The sequence below is a fragment of the Schistocerca serialis genome, chromosome 3 (assembly GCF_023864345.2).
Source record: "Schistocerca serialis cubense isolate TAMUIC-IGC-003099 chromosome 3, iqSchSeri2.2, whole genome shotgun sequence".
In the NCBI taxonomy this organism is placed as follows: Eukaryota; Metazoa; Arthropoda; class Insecta; order Orthoptera; family Acrididae; genus Schistocerca; species Schistocerca serialis.
Genome location: NC_064640.1, coordinates 321,285,432 through 321,312,810, shown reverse-complemented (window position 1 = coordinate 321,312,810; position 27,379 = coordinate 321,285,432). Strand labels below are relative to the sequence as shown.

Genomic DNA, 27,379 nt, shown 5'->3' with positions numbered 1-27,379 from the left:
AAGGACACACTTACAACTGCCAAAGATGTGAAGTACTGTACTGTACTGTGAAATTCATTAGGCAGTAACGTCTGTCCTACATCATTGTAGAGCATGCATCAGTGTTCAAGGTCAACATTTTGGGCACTTGAAATGATAATCACAACACTAAACATACAAACTGTAACTGAGTTACATGTTTGCTTGTACTTGGTACTGTAAAGGAGATATTTGTGGGGCCTCTTCTTCAGATGGTAGGAGAGGGGTGTTAAGTACTGTTACCTCGTTATATTTGAACAAGTTCCACACATGTTATGTCATTGACTTCCTCTTCAAACTCTTTGCAAGGTCACAAAAAAGTATGTAGTTCTATTATAAAAAAAAGTTGGTGTCATAAGGCAACTATAAACAATAAAAATTACCAGTGAATGTCTGAAAATTTGATATATTGTCCACTATAACTTAGTGAAAATCACACCTTGTTATTTTTACTCATTCTGGATAAATTTTGGGTGATTTCTCTTAGCTGGCTCATCCTATATACAGGGTGATTTTTTCCACTGTGGACAAACTCTTGGGATTGATCTATCAGAGGATATGGAACAAAAAAGTTCTAATGAACTTATGTCAGGAAATGCATGGTTTCGATGCTAGAGATCATTTATTAAATCATACATTGTTACAGAGACTGTGGTCTTATGCGCATTGTACCATGCAGCCACAGTCACAATACGTGTTGAAAATGGTTTCCATGCGCCTCAACGCATACGTGTACACGCTGTAGCATGTTCTGTCTCACATGTTCACATTGGCCAGGCAGCATGCAAACAGTGTCAAATGCAGCATGAATATGATGCTTCAGTGTCCCCTTATCTGGAATAGGCTCCACACACGATACTTTTGAGATGGCCCCATAACCACAAATTGCACAGGTTGAGAACCAGTGAATGAGCAGGCCTCGTCCAATCCAATGAACAGGGAAGATACAACTGAGATGCATCTGGACGTTAATGGCATAGTGGGCTGGAGCACCATCATGTAGCAGCCATATCATCCTTCAAGCCATCAATGAGACTTCTTCCAGTAGGGGAGGCAAAGTCACCCGCTAGAAACACCGATAGTTCTGACCTGTTAGATGGCTTGGAAGGAAGACTGGTCCCTTAAATATGGTTGCCAGTTATGCCGGCCCACACATTCCGGCTGTACTGACGCTGATGATTCGCTGTCACCATACCATGGGGGTTCTGCATACTATCCCACAGATAATCATTATGAAAGTTGAAGGTACCACTCCACGTAAAGGTGGCTCATCTGTGAGGTGGCTCATCTGTAAATAGGATGCATGACATAAAACCCAGAATTGTGGGTGCCTGCTGAAGCAACCAGTGACAAAACTGTTCCCAATTTGGAAAGTCTGTTGCTAGTAATCCCTGCACACACTTCAAGTAATAAAGGTAGTAACAATTGTCATGGAGAATGTTACCCACGGTTGCCTGGCTTACCCTGAACGTCAGGCCAACTGCCTGATACCGACATGGTGGTCACCTTCCACAGTGTTAATCACATTTTCCTCCACGTCTGGTGTCCGAGCATTTCAGGTACATCCCGCACGATTTTCTGCTTCCTGGAACGACCCTGTCTCAGACAAACGGTGAAACACTGTTGCAAACACTGAATGCTGAGGTGCCCGCCACCCGTTGCCATTTGCCTTTCTGTAAGTACACACCATGTCGGAAAGCTCTCGATTCAAATAGGGAACCAGTCTGACAATGGTGTATCACATCCACTATAAGGCGAAACAGCAAGAGAAGTGACTCGGACACTACATTACCAATTACTATGGCAAGAGCGGGTGCTAGGGCATGACGTATGAGGAGCAGTAATATCCTCTAGGAGGAAACCAGACATACTGTAACTGTGGCTGGATGGTACAGTGCATATTAGACCACAGTCTCTGTAACAAAGTATGATTGAATAAGTGGTCTCTAACATGGAAACCGTGCATTTCAGGACATAAGTTAATTGGACCTTTTTTGTTCCGTGTCCTCTCATCGTTCAATCCGTAGAGTTGTACACAGTGGAGAAATCATCCTGTATAATTTCTGCACCGAGGTATTTGTGGAGGACAAAAAGTTGTAGCTGCAGGAAGATGGTAAAACCTGCATGCTCCTGTGGTCTATGGAACAGGTTAAGATGTAACTCAAAACTAAGTATACTTTATCGTTATACCTAATGAGGAGGTCTTTGGATGTAGTTTACTAAAAGGAGCTGGAAGGCATTTCTTAAAACCTCCACTCACTCACCAGTTATCCTGTCAACTCTGAAGCAGTGCATAAAAAACCTATAGTGTAGGTTATACAAGATTAATGGGTAGTGGCTGGGTATTTGACAGATGATTACCACACAGTTCACAAGTACAACTAGTGTCAGACTCTTGGCAGTGGCATGCCAACCTCTTCTAGAAGCCCACTCATGGAGCTTGTCTGACACCATCCATATTTTTGCTATATAGTTGGTTTTCAGCTGGGATATGTGTAGCAGCCACATAAGTTTGTTACCAAAGAAACAACTCAGGAATTGGAATAGCTCAGCCAAATTTAAGAAATCATTATTTATGGAGACATCAAGGTGAGGATGTACTGCCCTGAAATGGTGAAACTACATGACATGTTTCTAAATAAGGGGCATAAAGAGAAGGGGAAAGGGGGTGGCTGAAAATCAAGCATTAGCTATGCAATTGGCTTCCTACAACTGGTGTTTAGCAGCACCCACTGATGTAGTGCTGCAGTGTAGATAGAAATCACTCACATATAGTGACTGTGAAACAAAGGACCTGACCACAATAGCAAAAAGGGTGACACTTAGGACAAAACTCTGGAGTATTCTATTATTTTGTATGTGTTAATTGCTGAACACAAGTCAAGGAGACAAGAAGTTCTGGATAAAAGCCGAATTCCCCATTTACCACAACAATGGTAGTGCCAAGCAGTGTAGTAAACTTTCTGAAAGTCAACGAAAACAGAAATTAAGTGATGAAGGTGCACAAAAGCATTTCTGGAAGTGGATTACAAGCACAGCAGATGATAGGTAGTGGATTACAAGCCACAAATGGCCATTTGTGCTGGGACAGAAATTCACAGAATTCGAGGCACCATAGCAGACATTGGTTCAACATCCTTTCAACTGTGTCGCACAGTTCATCAGGCAGATTGATCTATAATAGTTATGAAAACATGGGTCCTTCTCAGGTTTCAATAGTGTAACGACAATACTTTCTCTCCAGTGGAAAGGAAATTCACCTCTCTGCCCTACATGACTGAAAATCCTAAGAATATAAATCTCACTCTTGAATTTCAAAATGTTCCCAGCAACATGGATATTCAAAGGTTTGTGCTTGCAGCCAGTTGTCATTTACTACACTCCACAATATTTTGACTGGGCATCTTCCAGTCATCTTCAAGAAAATCATCAAAAACAGCTGTACACCATCACTTCTGTGATTTGCTCCAAATGAAGATGACAGAGCATGCCAATGACAACAGCAAGTGACAGCCACAAGGACAGCTGAGTTCCGTAATTTCACCAGTGAGAGCACTGCCTGCCAGGTAGAGTGGTCAGCCAGTCACCACAATCTCACATATGTGCAGAACTAACACAGCTCACTAATAAACTGTGGGATGGGGAAGGTCATCTTCAATGTTCCACAGATCACTTGGAGGTGACTGGCTAGTGTCCAGTCAAAATATCATGGAGTGTAGTAAACGACCACTTGTCTGCATGCCCGAAACTGTTAAAAATATTTTACTCTTGATGCTAAGGTGTTTGATCATCTCAATATGAATTCTGTCAGGATCTGGAGGTGTGTCTTGAAACAATGCTTGTTAACTGTGAAGCTCTCACTCACAAAATGGGTTACTATTGAACACTGGTCATCGTGTACAGAATGACAGGCTGACATACTGCTACTTGTTTATGGGGGAAAAAAAAATACAGTGTGATAGTTTTTGCTCAAGTAGTACAGCACAAAGTGTTGACAATACCAAAAGGGTTCACAATAGTACCACCATTAAATTCAGTTCTGACCACTGATACAAAAATATAATGGCCACAGAAATGACAACAGTTACACCACACCTATGAAGATGGGATATGTCCTCTCATGGATAACATCCAGCTTCCTTTTCTCCTTTCCTATTAAATAGCATGCCTTCATGTACAATATTTTTAATGTGATCAAGCTGGTCATGGACGATGGTTTTTATACAACTGAAGTGGCTGTTAGGACTCTCTGGTGGCTGCTGCATTCTCCTCAGACCACCAAAGTACAATTTTTTGATGGAAAAGAGACAAGATACAAGAACTCGTCTTTTCAGCAGCATGTACAAGTTTCCAACATCATCCTGCAGCTAAAAGCTGAAAAATGAGCTCTTAGGAAAGCAAAGTGAATCTACTGGTTTCTGATTTGGAGAAGAGACGATAACTAGATAATGGTCACTGTCACACATCTGATCATGAATGTTCCATTGAAACATGGTGTAAACTAAATTACCAATCAACACTGGTGTATGTACTGTGTCTTCTAGTCAAGTGTGTTGGTTCTCAAAGATTAAGTACACAGAAGTAAATCCCAATAGTTATTTTCTCAGCTATATTATGTTTTCTGGACTTACTTGTACAGCTCTACAATGGGCTGAGTGTGTTGAAGTCTCCCAGTTACAGAAACAACTGTAGCAGCTGTTTTAGTAGGTCATCAATGTATTTATATTTAATCACACTGCCTGATGAGCAGAAATGGTTGCTTGCCATTAGACTTTCATTTACCTTAACATTAACAAATGCTTCCAGTTCAGTGTCTAGCAGTGCACACATGCACTTGCACAGAGAGAGAGAGAGAGAGAGAGAGAGAGAGAGAGAGAGAGAGATTCTGCTGCTATTCATACACTGCCCACACAAGAGGTATGTCTGTATTTATTTCCTTAGACTTGGATAGTGCTGAGTCAGTATATTTCAAGCCTCCCGATGAAAGTTTTTTCCTCAAATTTTTACTTTCTTTCCTACTGTTATTCTGGCACCCAGTGAAGGGCTCAAAGTAGTAGAGTTGCTTCAGGAACAGAAGATGAGCACACTCGTTTCATCTTCTTCCCCTGTAATTCTAGAGGAGACTGGGGTTTATCTGGCTCTGTCACTGAAGTCACTGAAGGAAAATGTATTCTCTTGAAGGTCAGTGTCTGTATGAATAGAAGACTAGAGTCTGGAGTTAAAAGTTTTGACAATCTTAGTGAAGTTGTGCCGCATGCAAATTTCCTCACAGAAATGACAGAGGTCAACAGCAGACTAACATGGTGATGTATCCTATACCTCTAGATTTCTTTCTTCTTAAACATGGGACATATCCTTATTGGGGAGAGTGCTGTCCAGGCAAATTTACACATACCGGAGCTCATTCAGAATGTGCTCTCTCGTGCATTGTCTTCTGCAGCCTTCACACGTTTGTAGGCATGTGTAGAGTGTGGGAGGAAGAGGGAGAGGGGGGAGGGCTGTATAGTGAGAAGATATATGCCCAAAACTCAGACACTTGAAACAACTCATAATCTCTGTCCCTGCAGAGTGAGTTGCATTATTTCTCAAAATATTCACCAAGAAACTCTTGCCCAATACAAAAATTTCATCATCAATTCATCAGACAAGACTACAGCTGTGAAGCACAAAAGCAACATCTACACCAGATAGGATTTTTGGAACATCTCCAAGATCAGTGTAATGACTATTGAAAAAAGGTAAGAACAAGTAGAATTTTAATTTCCATTGCAACTTAAATAGCTTAAGTACTTAACAAAGTATATCAGTGAAATAAACATACCAAATACAGATAACGGTGGTTGTTTTCCAAGGCCTTTACAACAACATCAACAGGAACTCTATCTTTCTCCAAAAACATATTAATAGCCTGTTCAGAGTCTAGATCCATCAATTCTTCTATTGTGTCATAGATTGAACTGTACAGATTGTGTTCCTGGATCAACTGGAAGGCATCCTTATGATGCAGCCTACAATGGAAAGGTATTTTTTTAAACAGAAAAAGAAAAAGAATCCAAAAGAAACAATTATTTCTTAGTTTAGGAACTTACTTAAGGTACATAGCGAGAGCCTTATCGTGTTTGTGCTCGTGGGAATATAAGATGGCCAACGCTTCCAACAGTAGTGTCTTGTCTGTATCATTTACCAGCAGATGTTCCAGTACAGCATTCACAACAGCAGGAACATTGTAAAGTGTTGGTGACCATTCCTTCACTGTTTTCAGAAAGCCCTGAAAAATAAAATACAGTTCATTAATTACAAAGAAATATGCTGTATTTCATAATAACTTCATAAAATGCCAAGTAAAATGCAAAAATTAATTGATCACAATTAAGACACACACATTAATGACATGCATTGACAAAAGAATTAACTCTGCTTTTTTTTAAAATCATTATGTAAATAGTTAAATTTTATTCCCTACAGCCCTGTAATACTATGGAGAGATTATGACAGGTGACATCTGTGTGTGTGTGTGTGTGTGTGTGTGTGTGTGTGTGTGTGTGTGAGAGAGAGAGAGAGAGAGAGAGAGAGAGAGAGAGAGAGAGAACACTGCATGTAAGGCTCTGATGCCCAGTAACTCCTGTTTTTGCAAGATCTGCAGCCTGAGCAGATGACAATTTAAATCAACATGGGGAGTATGGTAAATAGACTTTTTCTTGCAGAGCCATTCCATCTTTACAAATTTGTGAAACACACATTATGGTGGGAAAAAAAGAAATATTGAAAGTCACAACTTTCAAAGTATAATTAGTTTTGGTAAAATATTTGTAAGCAAAGAGCAGTCTGATCCATTCCAGTGCTCCATGAACATTACCTTAAAATCCAGGTTATACAGTGCACCCATGCTCCATGACTGCCATGACACATGTCGAAAGTTACAGTACTTTTTCTGTCTCCCAATACAAAACTCCCAACTGAATGCTTTTTAAGCAGTGTAAATTTTGCACTTAACACTTGGTGGATCAGTTTATTGTTTTCCTTCATTACTTGAGACTTTTGAAGTGAAACTGGTCAATAGTAGAAATGTTACTTTTGGGATACTGAAACTTTGGTGACATCCAAAGTTTTTAAGATATTTACTTCAATGAGAAAAATCCAATGAACTACATACATTCCAGACAACCAAAATTTTACCGTTTCATATATGTCCTCTTGGCTACAAAATAATATTCACAAAGGAAAGAATGGCTGCTTCAGTTCTAGAAAGTTTCCATGCTATCACAGGTGGACAACGGGTGTCAGTAATATGGGGCAAGAATACTTCAGTGTTTGAAGATTATCTATGCCTTCCATCATGAAGGGCTTCAGCTGTCTGCACATGCTTATCAGGCAGTTTCTTTGCTCAGGCTGGTGAGCTCCCAGTACACAGCTACTGACATTTCCTCAAGGTAAGCCACACATACAGATTCTTGTTTAATCAGCACTCACTGGTATCCCATGTAGTTCTCTAAGCTATCACGAATACAGGATTTCTGCAAAAGTAGGCCTAGTGACCCTTGGCATCAAACCAGAATGCAGTCTTTACCTTAAGAGTTTAGGTTGGTTGGGTGGTTGATTTCTGGGAGCGGATCAAACAGTGAGATCATCAGTCCCATCGGATTAGGGAAGTAAGTCAGCTATGCCCTTTCAAAGGAACCATACCAGCATTTGCCTGAAGCAATTTAGCGAAATAATTGAAAACCTAAATCAGGATGACCAGACGCATGTTTGAACCATCGTCCTCCCAAATGCAATCGTGCTAACCACTGTGCCATCTTGCTTGGTAAGAGTGTAGGCTACTGACATCATGAAGATCAAAAAGGTTAAGATTTATTTTAGACTTCCTTCACTTCCTATGGGACAGTTCAACAGATTAATATTGTTAATTAAAATTTTACATTGTTTTATATTGGCACTACAGTGGTGTACCTGTCAACAACTTTGGTTGCTGTGTAATTTACCCAAAACATGACCTCAGAATCAGCTTACTGGATAAATTTGTCATCTATGAAACACAGATATATGTATGCAAGATCCTTAAGGCACTGCTACAGATTAGATGTAGATGAGCCAAAAAATCCTCATCTACTATGACTCCCTCAGTCACATCATGCTATTCATTACACGAGGACATGCTGAAAAGTAATGCTTCCAATTTTTTAATGTGAAAACTCTTAAAGCTTTTTAAATAAAACGTGTTATTAGCATACTGCATCTTTATTCTTCATGTCTACATACTTATTTCTCAACATAGTCACCCTGGTGACAAACACATTTCTTGCAATGAGAGACCAGTTTGTTGATACTGTCGCTGTAGAATGTTTGACTTAATTGACAGAGCCACAACCTCATCTCTGCTTGCACCACTTCATTACTATCAAAGTGCAGTCCTCGAAGGTGTTCTGTAAGTTTTGGAAACAAATGAAAATTGGATGGGGCCACGTTGTGACCTTATGGAGGCTGATCGATGACAGTTAACCCGAGGCACTGGATTGTTGCCGATGTTGCACTACTCATGTGTGCTCTGACATTGTCATGCTGAAGGAGAGGGTGTTCCACGTGTGGACAAACCCTTCAAATTCAAAACTCGATTACAGCACACTGTTTCTCAGGCACTGATGTTGTTTCATTACACACTGCCATGTTACGTGCTACAATGATGAGCCCTCTAATGATAAAGGGCTAGAAATAAGTAGACATGAAGAATGAAGAAGCAGAATATTAGTAATTTTTGTTTTATTTAAAAAGGTTTTAAGAGCTTTCACTTAAGAAATTCAAAGGTGTTAATTTTCAGTGTGCCCTCATACGTACCCAGCAGACAAGGCAGTCTACAAGATTCACAGTTACCTCCTCTATCTCTACTTTAGCAACTATGAAGTTACATGATCTGTTGCTGCCATTTGGATGAGACAGTTGTAATTCGGTGCTCTATCCAGTTTGGTTGACACTATATATGACCATTTTCTAGCCATTGTCCCCCCCCCCCCCCCCCACATCCCACATACACTGTAGCAGCAGACCCTCTACAGACTAACTGCTGTTACCATTGATCTTTCCAGTCACACATAACAGCGCACTATTGGGCAAGTAAACTCATTCCTTGGAAATCTTAATCCTTTGTTGGTGGTGCACTGTTCTACACATTCTCCTAGTGTGAATTCAGTTAAGCTGTTCTTTTTTTGTGTTGCAGTGTTCACAAAACTGTGCAAAGTAACATCTTATTGACTGTTGCTTTTGAGATACTACTTAGTTTCACATGTGCGCACACACACGCACACACACACACACACACACACACACACACACACACACACACACATATTCTCTAGTGGCCAGCATTGCTGCCTCTGGATCACAGGGTCCCGGGTTTGATTCCCGGCCGGGTTGGGGATTTTCTCTGCCCGGGGACTGTCATCATCATTTCATCATCATCATCATCATTCGTGACAGTGACTAGATTGGATTGTGTAAAAAGTTGGACTGTGTAAAAATTGGGCCTTTGTATGGGTGCTGATGACCGCGTAGTTGAGCGCCCCACAAACCAATCATCATCATCATTGCCACCACCACACACACACACACACACACACACACACACACACACACACTCACTCTCTCTCTCTCTCTCTCTCTCTCTCTCTCTCTCTCAATGAAAACAGCTCTATTACCTTTGGGTCCATTTTCAAGTACTCGTACAAAACCATTTCATATATGTGAGGGTCCAGAGAAGGTTCTCCTCTCGGCAAGTATGGGCTCACAGCTCTTAGTTGATGCAGCCGAACAAATTTAAACACTTCTTCTTCCCAGAGCCTCTTGTCTCTCCCTGAATAAAAGGAATGGAAAAAAAAACATAACTGCATTCTAATTAAGAACAGAAATCATCCACTACCAAGGTACAGACACTGGACTTACCGAGTATTTTAACACAAAGCTCCGCTGCTTCTTGATATCTTTGAACTGACAGCAGGTGATCAAGATACGCTCTCCCAACATTCAACAAATCATGCTTTTTGAGATCACGTCCTTCAAACTGGATAACAGCCTCCATTGCAGCCTCATACTTTCTGAAAATTTTCCACAACATGGGTACAGGAGAAAAATTAACACAGTGTAACTTCAAAATGAGACAACATACGAATTCATGTGGATTGCCACATTCAGTGACTAGCATTACCTAGGGCCTACTGTATATTCCTTTGGGAATTAACTAAATTGAAAACTTATCTAGCATGAACTATAAATGTGACATGCAGCTGCCTTTGAATGAAAGATATTTTACATGAAAAAGGAAAAAAAACATAGGTTTAAATCATAATATGAGCTATTGTTTTACCAATAAAATTCTCTCTTCCTCTCTCAAGAGAGAGACAATTGATTTTAACAGTAATCCATGTTTTATTATGTACAGAAAGACAGAAAAATGTCAAGAAAGATTCAAACCCTTCCATATTTAGCAGTGCATCATGGACACAACATTTCTGGAAATATGGCAGCAGCAGTTGCAACTGCAAAAACTGCATATGATAAACAGCAATGCCTGTTTGTGAACCTACTGAAACTGCAGAATAATTTACTGAGGTACACACTGGAGTGAGATATGATTACATTAGCATTAACATTACTGGTTACTACAGTGATGTTGACACCACATGTGTTTCCAGCTTCTGATAAGATGAAGGAAGTTTCAAATACTTTTCTGCAATGTTTTATCATGTTTTTCAGGCCAGAAATATTTCCATTACTGGCAACCATTCAGTGTGCAGTCTTTAATTTTTTATGCAATTGTGTATCTAGTTTCCAACCTGGATGTTTAAGCTAGCACAATGAGAAAGTCAGATCACTGTCTACATTCTCAAGACACCAGTATTCAAAATTTTTTCATCTAAACAATGTATACTTGACAGTGACTTAGGTGTAGTAGGACAGTATCCTTTACAATATTGATCTCAAAGTTAAATCTGCTCTATCCATGAGTAGCTGGATATCAGCACATGTCAAAACCCAGGAGAGAAATGGGAGAAGTCACAAGGCAGAAGGGCTGCCTGTGGAAGAGAACACAATACCAGACGATAGTTGAACTAAACACGGCTGGCAGATGGTGGACAAGACAAGCTGGGACAAGCCTAAAGCAACCTATGTAATAACGAGGTGCAAAGCAAAAACCTTCATGACAACAATGTCAACAGGTCAAGAATAAAGAGAGAGAGACAGAGACAATCTGATATGCGACCAGAAATAACAAGGTAAGCTAGGTCATTATCGAATAATCTGTAGTACAGCAATGACTGCAACTGAGAAAATCACACACAAGTACAGAACTGACTGACCATTTGCTGGCCAGTCACATTTATACTGGTCACAAAGAATTCTACTGACATTGTATTCACATGGCAAGGTGGATATCGCATGCGTAACCCCCCCACCCCCCTTCCCCAAACACACACACTGTGAGCATAGTGCTGTGGTGACACTTTGCCCTTTGCCCTCTGTCGGCCATCTGAGACCATGTCCTCCAGGGAGCACTCAACACCCACTTAGCTCAATACCAGATCCCCCCCCCCCCCCCCAACACAGATGCACATAGGTAGAAATGCCCCAGCTGCTGCTGTGGGAGTGGAATGGAGGTACAGGCAAAGATGTGGTTCCTTTGACTGCCAGCTGCAGAAAGGGGGCTGTCCAGTAGCATTCCTTGGGACATCACTGGCAATAGGCATGCCAGATGGTTCCACTGATCCATGGAGATGCAGAATGCATCACCAATGCAATACTGGGGAGTCACACAGAGCCACCAGGAGTGCAGGCCATGGTAACACATTGTCATCAGAAGGTGGTGGAGGAAATGGCAGCAGATGCAACGGTTCCACTCGAGGCTGGAGCTGGTTGTTGTGGTGAGGCTTGAGCCCCTTCTGAGTTTGCATTGATCTAACTCACCATCTGTTGGTCTACACCAGCATCGCAGCCTCAGTACTCCCACAGGAGCAGGCCCACATAGCTGTGTCAGGCACGTGATGCTAGGAGGGACAGAAGTGGTCTCTGAAGGGGTCAGCATCAGAAGATGAAGCAGGATCTACAGTTCCACAATGAGCAACCACATCGAACCCAAAAACAGTCCTGCAAAATAGAGATGGACACTTTGCTAATGGAGCAGATGGGTAGGCTAAGGGCCAAAGATTGTGGGAGTGCGGCCTGGTGCTGGGCGCATGCTACGCAGCTGTCTGCAGCTTTCTTTCAGTGTCACTCTTGACTGCTGGCCAGTACACATGCTGGTGAACTAATGCTTTCATGTGGAATTTCCCCCAATGTTCCTTGTTCAGCAAGCTCACTATCCACTGGCTCAATTCTGGTGGGATCTCCACCCAATGTGCTTCAGTCTTAGTGACCAAAAGCAAGACATCATTTACAATGGAAAGCCTGTGAGAAATACATTTCAAAGAGTTAAGCTCGGTCGTCAACCAGTGGGTGAGGTAAGTTGGCCAACCATGAGTCACATACTATGAGACCTGCCACAAGGTGGAGTCCCAGCATGTGATGGCAACAATACAAGCAACCATAGCTGGGAAACCATCCAACATATGTTGCTGCTTGGTGTCAATGTGAAAGTAAAGGATTCCCTGTTGGTCGAAGTCAGGGTCCGGCCCAGTGGATAGACACGACAATGTGTCAACACTGGAATGCTGTGCCATGGGTTTTTACTAGAAGGTATAATTGTATTTACTCAGAAACAAACTTCAGCACTGGAGGCGTTTGGGGTGTTCATTCTGGGAGGCTGGAGTGCAGCCCGAATAATGCCACCAACAGCACGTGATCCATAATTAGAGAGAACTTCATCCCAAAAAAAGTAGACATGAATTTGTTTTAATAGCAAACACTACTGCCAATGTCTCTTTTTGGTCTGGCAATAGTTTTGCTGTGCTGGGGTAATTGTCTTTGACTCTTACATTACAGGCTGTTCTGAGCCATTCCCATTCCTGTGAAACAAGACCATCCTGGTGCCATAGGCAGATGCATTGGCTGCCAAATCCACCGGGTGACTAGGAGTGAATGGTATGAGGCAAGGCTTTCAATCCAGTAAAATTCCAGTCACCGGCAGGGGTCCAGTTGTAAGGCACACCACTTTATGCAACTGATTAAGGGGTTGTGCAATGTGAGCTGTGGGGGATAAGAACTTGGAATAATATTTGACTCTGTCCAGAAACACCTATAATTTAGTTATGTTCATCGCGCAGGGTAGGTGATGATGATGTTTGGATTGGGGGGCGCTCAACTGCGCAGTTATCAGCACCCGTACAAATTCCCAACCATTGCTCAGTCTAACCTCACCACTTGCATGGATGATGATGAAATCATGTAGACAACACAAACATGGGCAAGGTAGGGAATCTATTGCGGCAATATTCCAATCAGTGGGTCTGATTCTTTCTTTGACAAGCCAGTGCCCCAAATGCTGCACTTTCAGCTGAAAAAAGCCTACACTCCTCCAAATGACAATGAAGGCATGTATCCTGCAGGATTGTGAAAAGCACACAGAGGTTTTGCAAATGATGCTGGGGGCAGAGTCCCATAACAATGAGGTCATCCAAGTAATTGAAGCAAGCCAGAATACGCTGTGTCAGTTGTTCCACAAACCTTTGGAAAATTGCAGGGACTGAGGAAATGCCAAATGCGAGTCACTTGTAAATCCAATAGGCTTAGTAATGACAATGATGTTCGGCGATTCCTCATCTATGGGTAATTGAAAGTAAGTATCAGCGAGGTCAATTTTGGAGTAGAATTCCCCTCCAGAAGTTTGTTGAGGAAGTCTTCTAGCCAGGAAATAGGATAGGTTTCCACCTGTGACTGGGCACTGATTGTACCTCCACATGATTGGTGAGAACCATTGGGCTTTCTGATGATTACTAGTGGAGTGGCCCATGTGCTAGATTTCACTGGGTTGATAACCTGATCAGCCTGTAGACAATCTTGTTTCTGCTTTACAGCAGCACATAAGGTAACTAGAATTGGTCTGGCACAGTAAAAACAAAATGTGGTATCTGGCTGAAATAGAGGTGCAAGCACAGTGCAAAGATTTTCCAGTCCCTGGAAAGGGACTGCAGTTGATAAGACCTTGACTTCCATCAGAGGTAGAAAACCCACGCCACATAAAGGCATCAAGGGCAAAATTGTTGACAGCAGATGGGTAGTCATTGACAAATAATGAGCCACGTAACGTGTCTGTAGGCCGCAGTGATTGAGAACTGCCAACAGAGAGGAATAGAACTATCCCCATAGACCACCAAATGCCATGAGGGTGGGAACAACACAGGCAAGTCCAGATCTGCACGTCACTTGATTCATAAAAGATACGGTGGCTCCTGGGTCCATCTGGATACAGACTTCCTGGTGAGAAATGCAAAGCATGAAAAGCAATTTCCACATGGAGGGGTCACCAGGAGTGACTACTGAATGCAGGGCATGTAAGGTGTCAGGTCACTAATGAGGTGGTATGAGAGCGAGTTGCACAGTTTTGACACACTGAATGGAGATGCACCTGTTTGCCACAGTTTGTGCAAGACCCGCAGTGATCTGGACAGTGTGCTTGGAAGTAGGTGGAAAAACACTACAGGCACGAAGGGTGTGGTCTCTGAAACCATCAATGAAGGGGCAACTGGAGGCTCAGATACCACAGAAACATCGGACAATGACAAAAATGGTTCAAATGGCTCTGAGCACTATGGGACTCAACTTCTGAGGTCATTAGTCCCCTAGAACTTAGAACTAGTTAAACCTAACTAACCTAAGGACATCACAAACATCCATACCCGAGGCAGGATTCGAACCTGCGACCGTAGCGGTCTTGCGGTTCCAGACTGCAGCGCCTTTAACCGCACGGCCACTTCGGCCGGCGGACAATGACAAATCACAATGTTGCTGCAAGCTGGGTGTCATCCAATGCCTGTGACATGGAGGTGGAACTCATGGTTGCGCCTTAACTGCCACAATTTGTGGCCTCACCAAAAGTTGTTTGTCAGCAGCCTGCAAAATTTTGACAAGGAGTGCGATGCACAAGATGTCCTCCTACAACCAGTTATCCAGTTTCAATGGCACTGTGCTACTCTCCGGATTGGGTGCCAGCTGAACTGTGATATGAATCGAGGAGTCTGTGTATGAAGCCTTGCAGCCCTGACCGGTGCAAGTGAAATCGTTTATGGCACTGATGAAAATAAAGCCTGAAGGCAACCACATGATGATAACCACATGGAAATAATAACTAGTCAACAGAATGAATATCTACTGAAAGGAGAGCATGACGGGATCAGACAGAGGTCTAATTTTCAAAGCGGAAAAAACATATCTGATAATCCCGTGACAGAAATTACGACTGCTGCAATGAATCATCCATGACATGAAATGCCTTGAAATGTTGCTTCAGGTGATGCAAATATGTGTCTCAGTCCTCTGTAGTGTCACTGAAAGACAGAAATGATAGAGGACGGAAGGGGGGTGTCATTAGCTCAGGGTGCTGAAGACTGGAGCAAATGGTCTCACATGCTCGGAGTTTGTCCACCTGAAGCTGAAGCTACTTTTGTATCAAGCCTCTCTGTAGCTTTTTCTGCTGCATTAGTTGTTGCTCCAGCAAGCAAATCAATTTAGTGTCCATGCTACTGAACAACTGCCTCCTCACCAATGCTATATCCACAAGTGGCTGGGTATCAGTGCACGTCAGAACCCAGGAGAGAAATTGGCGAAGCTGCAAGGCAGAAGGATCGCCTACAGAAGAGAACATGATACCAAGTGATAGCCAAGTTAAACACAGCTGACAGATAGTGGACAAGACACAGACTAGGACAATCCCAAAGCAGCCTACACAACAACGAAGTGCAAAGTAAAAACATTTGCCTCAATGATGTCAACAGGCCAAGAACAAAGAGAGAGAGAATCCAAAATGTGACCAGAGAGAAGAACCGAGTGCTAAGCAAGGCTATTATCAAATAGTCCATAGTACAATGAGTATGATAGTAACTGACAATATCAGATGTGAGTACAGAACTGATTGGCTATTCACTGGCAATGCTATGCCCACTATCGGCCATCTAGGTCCATGTCCTTCGATGGGCATTGAACTCCCGTGCAGCCTGACACCAGAAAATTGATACAGCACATCATCATCATCATCATCATCATCATCATCATCACCATCATCACCATCATGAGATCCTGTGTCACCCTCACAAAAGATGCATCTAACTGATTTAGGAACATAGTTAATAACACCAAAACTAAAGTGTAAGATCACATTTGCCGAAGAATATGGCATAAAAAAGACACGCTTCCACAACATTGTATGTAAACAAAAATTCAAGTGTAAGTTGCGGCGGTGGTGGTGGTGGTGGTGGTGGTGGTGGTTGTGGTGGTGGTGGTAGTAGTAGTAGTAGTAGTAGTAGTAGTAGTTCACAATGTGTTTTTGTAGTCACAGCTGCCATTAATGCCCACACCACAATACCACATACTCTATGCTTGAAACAAGCTTGGATATGTAGCTGCTGTCTGTAACTAAGGGACACTGGTGTCTCCATAACCTTAACTAAACTTATTGGCACATCAGCTACCCATCTCTGGCTGTAAGAAACAAAGTGTGGTAACTTACAGTAAATGGCCTATTGCTTTAAAATGCCAAATCACTGTTGTAGTAACCCACAATGAAATGTGAGGGTCCTTGTCTTGAACAATGGACCACAATTCATGTCAGCCAATTTTCTACAGCTTTGTACTGCCAACGGCATACACCATGCAACTACTGCTCCTTTTCACTGTCAAGTCTAACAGTGCAGCAAATGGTTCATTTGAACATTCAAAAGTCACATGGAGAAACTCCACTCCTGTCACACATGGGAGGAGGCCATAAAAGATTTTTCTTTCCTCGTACCATTCTTTGGGAAGTCGCTGGCACAATTATTACACAGTTGTTGTCACCATACTCTATTGCATCTTTTGCGACTGTCACAGAAAGAGCTCATTCTGCCAAGTCATACAAAGTTTCAGCTACAAGAAATAGTTGTTGGAACATGATGTCATCAAGAGTCTTGGGTTGTTTGTTTTACAACGTTCAAGGTTCCTCTGTACTGCATAAGTGTGACCAGAGATTGAAAATTGTGGAGTCGCTGACAGTCCTGCAACCTGAGCCAATGTCTATAGAGGCACCATCCGAGACACTCATAAAGTGGATACTGGGGTGTGGAAATACAGCTGCCATCAGCTGTAATTACACTTCCTGTCTCCTCATCTTCATCCGCATTCAGGTCTCCCTCCACCATAATCACGACACAACACTGCATGACGATGGTCCAGAGGTTTTATGGGTGGGAGATGGGGGTGGGGGATGGATGTGGTGTTGTCCAAAGAACAAGATCCTGTGTCCTACAGGTCCTATGTCAAAGATGGTACCTCATGACAAAACCACAAATAAGGGTAGTCGCTGCCTGATGTAGCAATGAATGAAAACGTCTCAAGAGGTTCCATATGCCACTGCTGTTGGAAGAGTACTTATGTTGCAGTGCAGTGCCACTCAGGCCACTCTGCAATCATTGTTTATGACAACAGCAATGTCTTACTTCAGATTCACCAACGTATGCTGTATCAGAAGTCAGAACAGTATCAAAGTTTATAGACAATTGTACATGGAGAAGAGACTATCATTCTGTGTTGTACAAGTGATTGAATTCACTGAAAATAACAAACATATGGTCACTCCTGTGTCATTAATTGCTCCATGTTAAGTATTTCAGATTGTTCAAGTTTTGATAAAGTGATCTAATATTTTGTGTGTATTTTTGTATGCATTTGACCTCTTCCAGACATAAATGTAGGCTGGCTAGAAGCCACTACAGTGCTGTCATGAATGTCTCAAGCATTTTTTCATATGGCACTCCATCCATAATATAATTAAAGGACCCAAATTAGCACCATGCCCCATAAAATGAATGAAACAAATACCCCCTCAGTTATATACATTACATTTTTATTATCAAACAGGAAAACTAAGCAACATACCCATGTTCAATGAGCCACTGAATGCGATCATCTGCATCATAAGGGCTTGCCACAACAATATCTTTGGGGCTGACAATAAAGAAGCGGTTCTCTTCAATAAGACATTCTGAAAGGAAAATAATATTTATCTGTCGTTAATCAGTATTCTTAGAAAGATTAAATAATACTCATTATATAATTAAGACAGCAAAATAAGAATAAGAAGACTATTTCAAATGCGAACAAAAATGGAGGGGAAACAGATACCATGAAAGAGCAGTTGACAGTATCAAACTTTAATAAATGGAAACACTGCTCAGAGAGCAGAAATGAATCTTCCAATTTTTGGCATGGGAAAACGTTACATGAAAAGAGAATAGATATAGACCTACAAGTTGAAAAAAATCCAAAGGTATGACAGCAACACATGAGGGTACCACATGCGTAATAAACTATATTGTTAATCAGCAGATTCAAATCACCATCCATTAAACTTAATTTAGGTTTTCCACACTTTATTTTTAATTACTGTAGGCAAATGTCAGAATAGTTCCATGTGAAAGGTCACACTTGATTCTTCCCCCCTCCCCCCCTTTCTCTGAGCTACTAAGTCTGTGGTCAATCTCAAATCATCTTGATACTGAATGGACATTGAACACTAACATGCCTACCTTCAATGGCAGCATAGTGGATGGGAGGATTCATCACATTTTCATTTCTTCTGAAACTTTTTTTATTATAAGCTTGAGTCAAGACAATATTTTGAACACAATTCTCATTAAATAATGTGTCTTTTTTTTCCTCTCTGCAGTCATCATATATCTAGTTGAATCATAGTTGTTGAACAATGGCTGGCAATTTAATGCCAACATTAGAGTGTAGTCAACACAGATGAACTCTGCATGGCAGGACTACTACACTTTCATGTAAAAGATGCAAGCAACATTTTCTGCATTTCACACACAGCAATACAAATACATTGTGGAAAACAAATTTATGATAAGAAGATGGGGATTTGCAGTGGATAATGGTGCCCATGCAATGCCGTGTTCCTTGACTTCCAGAAAGCATATTACACAATTTTGCACAGCCATCTAGTGAACAAAATATGAGCTTGCATAACACCAGACCAGCTCTGTCACCAACAGGGTGAAATCATCAGATGCAAAAGCAAATTTGGACACACCACCAGGGAGTATTGTAGGCCATTCCCGTTCACAATAAACAGGGTGATTCAGCTGCCCCTATCGATAGATTTTATGCAACAGGCAGTGCCTTCAAATACCATGTGTGAGATTTTCATATTCTCCTGCTCATTACCTGCAAACTATTAGTCCTAAAAAATAAAATGAATAGGACCATTTTGTAGGAAATTGAATGTGGTTAAATGTACTGCCACACATTTGTTGGATTGTAACTCAAAATGCAATGAATATGGCTATTTACAGCTGAACTTTAGATTGCAAGAATAACAAAAACTAATGGTATTGCAACTGATTGCTGTGTGCCTCTCCTTTCTTATAGTTTACATTTGCTGCAGACAACAGTTCCTTATGGAATAAAAGTTGGTACTCGATATGTTCTTGCTAGAGGCCATAGTTTTCATGTTACTCAAGAAAAATGTAGAAAAGTGGCCTTCAAACACAACTCTTGCTCCCACACTCAGCCCCCACTGGTCAGGATTTCTAGTATGTTGTTCATGGGACTCCCTCCTACCACTGAACAAAAATTTATGACAGCAAGAATTATTTAGCACATTCCACCTTTGTTGGTCTTCATTGACTGGCCTTATTACACCACCAGCTTAGTCAAGCAGTTACAAATTGTAAAACTGATATTTGCGTAAATTTTACCTAACAATTTTATGGATTTTAGCAGCATAAAATAAACAATTACATTGCTGTATTTGCCAGGTTTTCTGACTATGAAACTACTGTGCTTGTAAGAGCTAAGTTAGAATCTGATTGTCAATGCAATTTTTTTAGCATGATGTTTACAAAGTCAGTTTTCTTTTATTAACCTCATAGGGACATTTAAATCAATAATGTTAACAAAATAGATGACTGTGCTGGTGGTGTAATAGCCCAATTAATAGAGACCAAAAAAAGTTGAATATTGGGACTAGTTTGCACTTTCGGAAATTTTTGTACAGTGTTAGGACGGAGCACCACGGACAACATAACAGAAACCCTGACTAGTAAGGGATGAGTGTGGGGAGATGGAGCTGCTTTTTGAAGGTAACTTTTGTACATTGGATAACTCAAAAATCATGGCCTCCAGTGAAAATTTATCCCAGTACAAAATTAGCTACATTAAATACCCTACAAAAAGGTCCTGTTAAATCTTCCTGTATGACTAAAAGTTTGCATGTGGCATGCTAGAGAACATGAAAATCTAACGCATGTTTTTTGAAGGCACTGCTGGTTGTATAAAACCCATCAGTAGGGACAGCTGTATGTAAATGATCGGATGGACAATATCGAAAGCTCTCTGATGGTGTTTGTTCATGGTGATAATATAAAGTTGCAATGCTGGAGACTTCTAGAAAAAGGAAGGAAGATCTAAAAAGAATAAACTGTTGATGTAAGGCTTAGTAGCTGACTGGGTACAAACAAAATGTGCAAAAATTGGCAGTAAGAACCATTACTGTTGAATTACATGACAGAAGATCAATTACTACGAACAGTAACAGCCGTAAAATATCTAGGCATATGTGCCCTGAGTGACCTAAAGTAGAAGGGTCTAATTAAATTAAAAAATTGGATGGCAGGATTCATTGGAAGAATCCTAAGGAAATGTAATTCGTAGACAAAAGGAGTAACCTACAAAATTTTTGTTCAAGTGATTCTTGAGTACTGCCCATCAGTCTGAGGCCCTTACAATTAGGATTAATTGATGAGATAGAGATGATCTGGTTGTCAGCTTATAATGTTAATAGTACAATCAGTAGAGGTGCTCTAAAAAAGTGAATTACATCTGATGAATGAGCTTTTCAGGTTTCAGTATGCATCAGACATGAAAACAAAAATAGCTGTGACAGTTATTGACTTATGATGTTTAGTTTGCAGTTGGTACATCCGAGTACTATTAGTAACTACATTCTAATCCCTAAACCTAGTTACAGAAATGTGAATAAAACTCACTGGCTTCTACGTTTGGTATTCTGGCCCATGCCAACCTCTGCATCTTTGAGATGCAAACTGTAATCATTTCTCAGCTCACTTACCGGTAATACAAACAATGGCTGTGGAAACATAGTCTTCCTGCTGTTAGTATTCCTGAAACTTGGCAATAATGTGGAATATGTTTGGCAACTCTGTGATTGCAGCATTACTTCCTGCATAGCACAGTATTATCCTGTTAAATTCACTTGATATTTCTTTGTCATTTCCATAGAATAACCTGAGTGATTTTCACTTAAAGTGTGACATAGGGCAATCAGTTTTTGGTTTTGAGTACAGGAATGTCATTCCACACGAGAGCTGCAACTAACCTTGTCTTTTACAATGAGTCAGTAAATCACTCACACTGGCAAAAATAAGGGAGCAACGACTGCCACAGCTGTTTTCCTGCTCTGAGATAACAAGGTAATGCTGTAAAATGATGGCTGCATTAGTTCTCAGTTCCAATCTCAATGGAAGGCATCTTTTTATTTCTTTTGTGACAAACCTACAAGTAGCCAGACTGATAGTCAACAAGGAAATCTTAAGAAAACTTCTCCATCATAAGTCTTCTCACTACTCTCAGTACCTCATACCCTAATTGCAAAAAACTTATACACTGAACACTTGATCAGGCATTCTTCTGCTTTGAGCTGCCTCCACAGCTTTCACCCCTCTACTACACCCAGAGTAAACAATATAACATGCATTTTAGACCTTTCCCCACTTGTGACTATCTGATAATGCTTAAACAACATACATAAGGTGCAAAATCCAATATGTAACTGCAAGGCATATACTACAACCTCAAGTTAAAAAAAAATGACATTTGGTTAACACATTCATAGCAATCAATGTGTGCTGTGTTACTGCAGGGTGTTCACTTGCTTTTTTGAAGTTATTTCATGCAGAAAATCAAACTACAATAATAATCAATTCCATGCTTGTCAATACAAGAGCAGAAATGTGTCCAAGATGCACTTTGTTGCAATCACCTTGGTAAACACCGGTTGGTGTCAAGAAGTGGGTGGCAGGTGGCCACCGTTTGGTGAGAAAACTCTTGAGTATAAACTGTACTTATACTGATGCAGCCCTATAATGATCTGAGCAGAAAACAACACTTCCTCCAGAAGTGTTCACATCCTAAAATATTACCAGATTGTGCAGATGGCTTGAATTCAGAGGAGCAGCCAATTTTATTGGTACCTTAAGTGAATGTGTCAGACCAAGTTTCTGCTGCAGCTTGTCAGGTTTTATGTCAAAGTCTGGACATATTCACCTTTTAATGTGACACATTTGCCAGAGACCTTGGTTGTAGATGTCTCCATTTTGGTTCTTCAGGAAATATTCCACCTCAAAAGTCACCTTGTTGTCATTCTGAAAATGCCGACCATGGAATGTTTTCTTCAGGTTTAAAAAAAGAGGGGTATGAATTCACTGGGCACCATGTAAGGAGAATATAGAGGATGAGGCAAAATTTTATAATCCAAAAAGCAGGAACTGTAAATATGTCCTGTGCATAATGAGTTGAGGTGTTGTCATGGAAAAGAATCTCTCTCTTGGACAGTGCCCAGTAACACTTTTCGATTTTGATAGCATGCTTCTGTGAAAGTGTGCCCTTTACAAGCATAATTTTTTAGCATCACACCATGACAGTCCTAAAAACACTCATCATCATCCTCACCTTTTTCAGTGGTAATAAAGCCACATGTTTCTACTACTTGGTTTGCTCCTTTGTCTTGAGATCATAGAAGTTCACTCAGCACTTGTCCATTGAACACATGGCTAAAGAAATCAAATGTATTGACCCGACACAGGTGAAACATTTTGGTCTAATGTGCTTTCTGAAGAGTGTGAGCTGTCATGAAGCCCAGTGGGCAGTAACTTTTTTCATGTTCAAAATGTAGTGCAAAACATTGAAAACTCATTGATGACTGCAGTGTGCTAAACTAGGAAACATACTTTAACTTTCTGGCAGGAGGTGGTTGTTCTTATTATTCTTCCTCTTTTTCAGTGTGAAGATAAGGCCGAGTTTGCCTCTTTAAAGCAAACTTGCTGTGAGTATAGGTTTAGCCATTTTGTTCTGAACAGAAATTTCATTGTCTTTATTTCCACCACCAGTGCCAATGCCAAAACAGGTCTGGAACTTGGTTCACGATACTCTCTTCTAGTATCTGCTAATATTGACTTTAATTTCCACCATGATTGATGTTCATTCTTTTTTCACATTTGCAAAGACTGCCACTTTTCTGTCTCTCTTCTGCCCCTCCTCCAGCTTCCCTTCTCCCATTACATTCCATGAGATCATTTGAACCAAATCTATTCAGTCACAGACCAAGTACTAAAAATAATTTACAGAAAGTTCATAAGAAATATGTAGAAAATATACACATGAATGATTTAGCACCATAAAATGAAGATTTTGAAGTGGAAGGAATTCCTGTGCATAATAAAATGAGATTGACACAGGGAAGCCCTTCAGCTCAGATTTTAAATATCTGGGCTTTATCACTCACCTTTCCACAGTTGTATTGCCAGTCTGTGGGAAATGGACCATTTAGAATAGTGCAAAAAGACTACTCTTACATTGAAGACAAAAACTTCTACTTCCTCAAATCCTAACTGTGATTCCTCCAAGAAAACATTCATCTACTTTTAGTCTTAAGAGCTTGAAGTGTTTGACCACTCTCATTAAACTGAAAATTCCTGGCAGATTAAAACCATTTGTCAAGCCAGGACAGAACCTGAAATCTTGCCTTTCTTACTGACAGAGCATCTGGACATGACTCATGACCCACCCTCACAGCTCTACCTCTACCAGTACCTTTCTCTTATCTTCCAAACTTCACAAAAGCTCTTCTGTATACCTTGCTGTACTAGCACACCTGGAAGAAATATTACAGAGAAGTGGCTTAGCCACAGTCTAGGGCACTGTTTCCAGAATGCAATCATTTCTTCACAATATGTTTATTCTACCTATTCAGACAGCCAAGCCCATTAAAATGCCCACTTCTGGGACACAGGGAGACATGCCAGATCTGGATCAAATCTGCCTGGCTGATTAACGACAGGGGCCAGTGTGCCAGCCAGGCTGCATGTGGTTTTCAGGCCATTTCCCACATCCAACTAGGTAAGTACCAGGTTCGTACCGATGTCCCACCTAAGATACACGATACACAAATATTTTAAAAATGTACTCATATTCCAACATGAAACTTATTCTAGGTGTAATGAATTCCATCACATGGGTGGGGGGAGGGGGGGGGGGGCGTTGCAGTGTCAGGAAGGGCATCAGGCCACCAACTTCACCACATCTCATATAACAATGTCTTCCCTGTAGAGAAACAGGAAAAGAGGAGGAGGAGGAGGAGGAGGAGGAGGAGGAGGAGGAGGAGGAGGAGGAGAAGGAGAAGAAGAAGAAGAAGAAGAAGAAGAAGAGGAGGAGGAGGAGGAAGCAGGAGGATGAGAAGTGAGGAGGAGGAGGAGGAGGAGGAGGAGGAGGAGGAGAAAAAGAGATCCTTCGTTCCAGGAGTGCTCGTCCATCATTATATGAAAGAGGTCTTCTCTAAAGTTTGAAAATTAAAAGAGGTACTGAGAGAAGTTAATACGTGAGGGTGATTGGTTCAAATGGCTCTGAGCACTATGGGACTCAACTGCTGAGGTCATTAGTCCCCTAGAACTTAGAACTAGTTAAACCTAACTAACCTAAGGACATCACAAACATCTATGCCCGAGGCAGGATTCGAACCTGCGACCATAGCGGTCTTGCGGTTCCAGACTGCAGCGCCTTTAACGTCACGGCCACTTCGGCCGGCCGTGAGGGTGAGTCACAAGCCTTGTCTGGGTAGCTCAGTCACTAAGAACACTGCCTGGGAAGGTCAAGATTCAGGTTTCGATTCGCAGTCTAGTACACAGTTTTAATTAGGATCTCTAATCACTATGGGACTTAACACCTGAGGTCATCAGTCAAGTAGGCAGCAAGTTCCAAAACAGCATACATACTGCTGCAGAGTGAAAGGACACTCTGGAAGTGACAATCAAATTTGTTCCCCCATTTGTGTACACTGGAATACAACTTCGCCCTCTTATCTGCAGTTTCATAATGTTACACCTTATGCAAAATTATAAATAAAAATTTTAATATTTCAAAGATTTTGGTGAAATCAAATTTAAAAAATCTACAGTGCTCAACTTAGCATGCCCTACAAGTACATGACACACAAAATAATAAACAAAATACAGTTTTTAAAAAATTTTACAACACTTAGTGCTTTAAGAAGAAACCCTGTGCATTAATTTCTCACAGTCACTGCTCAAGGGGACTCACTCTCAAAAATTTCAGAATATTTTCCTTCAAGTTGCTACCAAGGTTTAGTTTTTGTTAATTGCCTTTGAATTTCCTTAGACCCCACCACTGAACCACTGCATAGTAAAACACTGCACAAGTAATTTAATAAATATTTCCAGTTTCTATCCATCTTACTTTTCATAAATTCACTGAATTCTCTGCTGATTATTTTGAGTATGAGCTAGAAAACCTAACATTAGTACTTTGGGAGGCAAAACTGTGCAACAACATTAAAAAGAAAACTGGGATTCTCGGAAAGTTCAGATGTTCTTGGCAGCCAAATGAGACAAAGAATTTCAAAGTGCATATATCTGTTGTGCTGACTTTATCTTGTGTTTATCCAGCATGCACAGCACTCCAGATGCCTACCGTGAGGTAAGTTATGATGACGGTAATCACTTGGCAAAAGTAGGAGTTCTGAAGTACATTCTCTCCAGCACCTGAGCAGCCCTATCATTATAGTTCAAAAGTCAGTTAGTGTCCTGGAAATTTGTGGGCATTTCAAACTTTACCAACTTTACAATAAAATGAACTTTGCAACATACAGGTATATGAATGAAGTTATGTTATTTACAAATGAGTTGGTTGGTTGGTTGGTTTGAGGTATAAAGGGACCAAACTACAAGATCATCAATCCATTTTTCCTGACACAGACAAGGCACAGGCTAAAACAACACCCAAAGTACGTTTGGGAAAGTAAAAGGGTGGAAAAGGAATGTGGAAAACCACATAAAAATAAAATAAATGGAATGAACAAAAAATGGGGAAAACGTACACCACAAGCAAAAGTAGAAGAAGGTTTAAAACTATAGAGCAGAAGATCTGGGCTGGCTGATCACAAGAATAAAAAGAGGATGACCCAGCCACTCTGCAACAAACTAAAATGTCCACCTCAAAAGACGAGGCAAGCTGAACACATGAAGGTACAGGATGAACACCAGCAAAAACAAATGCAAAGAAAGGGTGACAGAGTTAAAATGGAGGAGGGTGGAGGCCCCGGAGAGAAGGCCACACACACAGCCTTACATGGTATGATAAAAAAAAAACCTTACAAATAAAACGTAAAACTAAATCTGCTGTTGAGCCACTGTCGCCCAACACCGAAGGTAGGGTGCCAGGAAGGTTAAAAGACCGCCTCAGATCGGCTAAAATTGGGCAGTCCAGCAAGATGTGTATGACTTTCGTAGGGGAGCCACAGCGACACCAAGGTGGGTCCTCGCAACAGAGGAGGTAACCATGTGTTAGCCACGTATGACCAATGCAGAGCCAGCAGAGAACCATAGAGTCCCTGTGAGAGGCTCACATGGAAGACTTCCACACATCTGTAGTCTCCTTAATGACACACAGTTTGTTGTGGGTACTGAGACTATGCCATTCCATCTCCCAAAGCTGAAAAACCTGGTGGCGTTATAATTAACACATGTCAGTGATGGGGAATCCGACCTCCAGAAGTGGTTTCCATGTAGTCTGTTTGGCCAGCCTGTCGGCAAGTTCATTTCCGGGGATTCCGAGACCTGGGGCCCAGACAAACACCACTGAATGACTGAACTGTTCCAAGGGCACAGATGGACTCCTGGATGGACACTATCAAAAGATGACGAGGATAGCACTGGTCGATAGCTTTTAAGCTGCTCAGGGAGTCAGTACAGAGAAGAAACGGCTCACCAGAGCATGAATGGATGTACTCAAGTACACGAGATATGGCCACCAGTTTTGCAGTGAATACACTGCAGCCTTTGGTCAAGGAATGCTGTTCAATATGGCCTCTGTGGACGTAGGCAAAGTCAACATGACCACCAGCCATTGAGCCGTCAGTGTAAACCAC

The 27,379-nt window shown here is 41.3% G+C and overlaps 1 protein-coding gene across 2 annotated transcripts in view; it reads right to left on the bottom strand.

Annotated features, from left to right (window-relative positions):
- Positions 1-27,379, bottom strand: part of LOC126470131 (vacuolar protein sorting-associated protein 41 homolog) — a 153,736-nt gene that overhangs the window by 61,382 nt on the left and 64,975 nt on the right. For both annotated transcript variants that reach the window (XM_050097747.1, XM_050097746.1), the window contains exons 8-12: positions 18,067-18,172; positions 9,952-10,103; positions 9,708-9,862; positions 6,108-6,286; positions 5,840-6,026 (exon numbers count right to left, since the gene is read on the bottom strand). In XM_050097747.1, the coding sequence (XP_049953704.1) occupies positions 5,840-6,026; positions 6,108-6,286; positions 9,708-9,862; positions 9,952-10,103; positions 18,067-18,172 (779 nt within the window). The remainder of the gene's footprint in view (positions 1-5,839; positions 6,027-6,107; positions 6,287-9,707; positions 9,863-9,951; positions 10,104-18,066; positions 18,173-27,379) is intronic.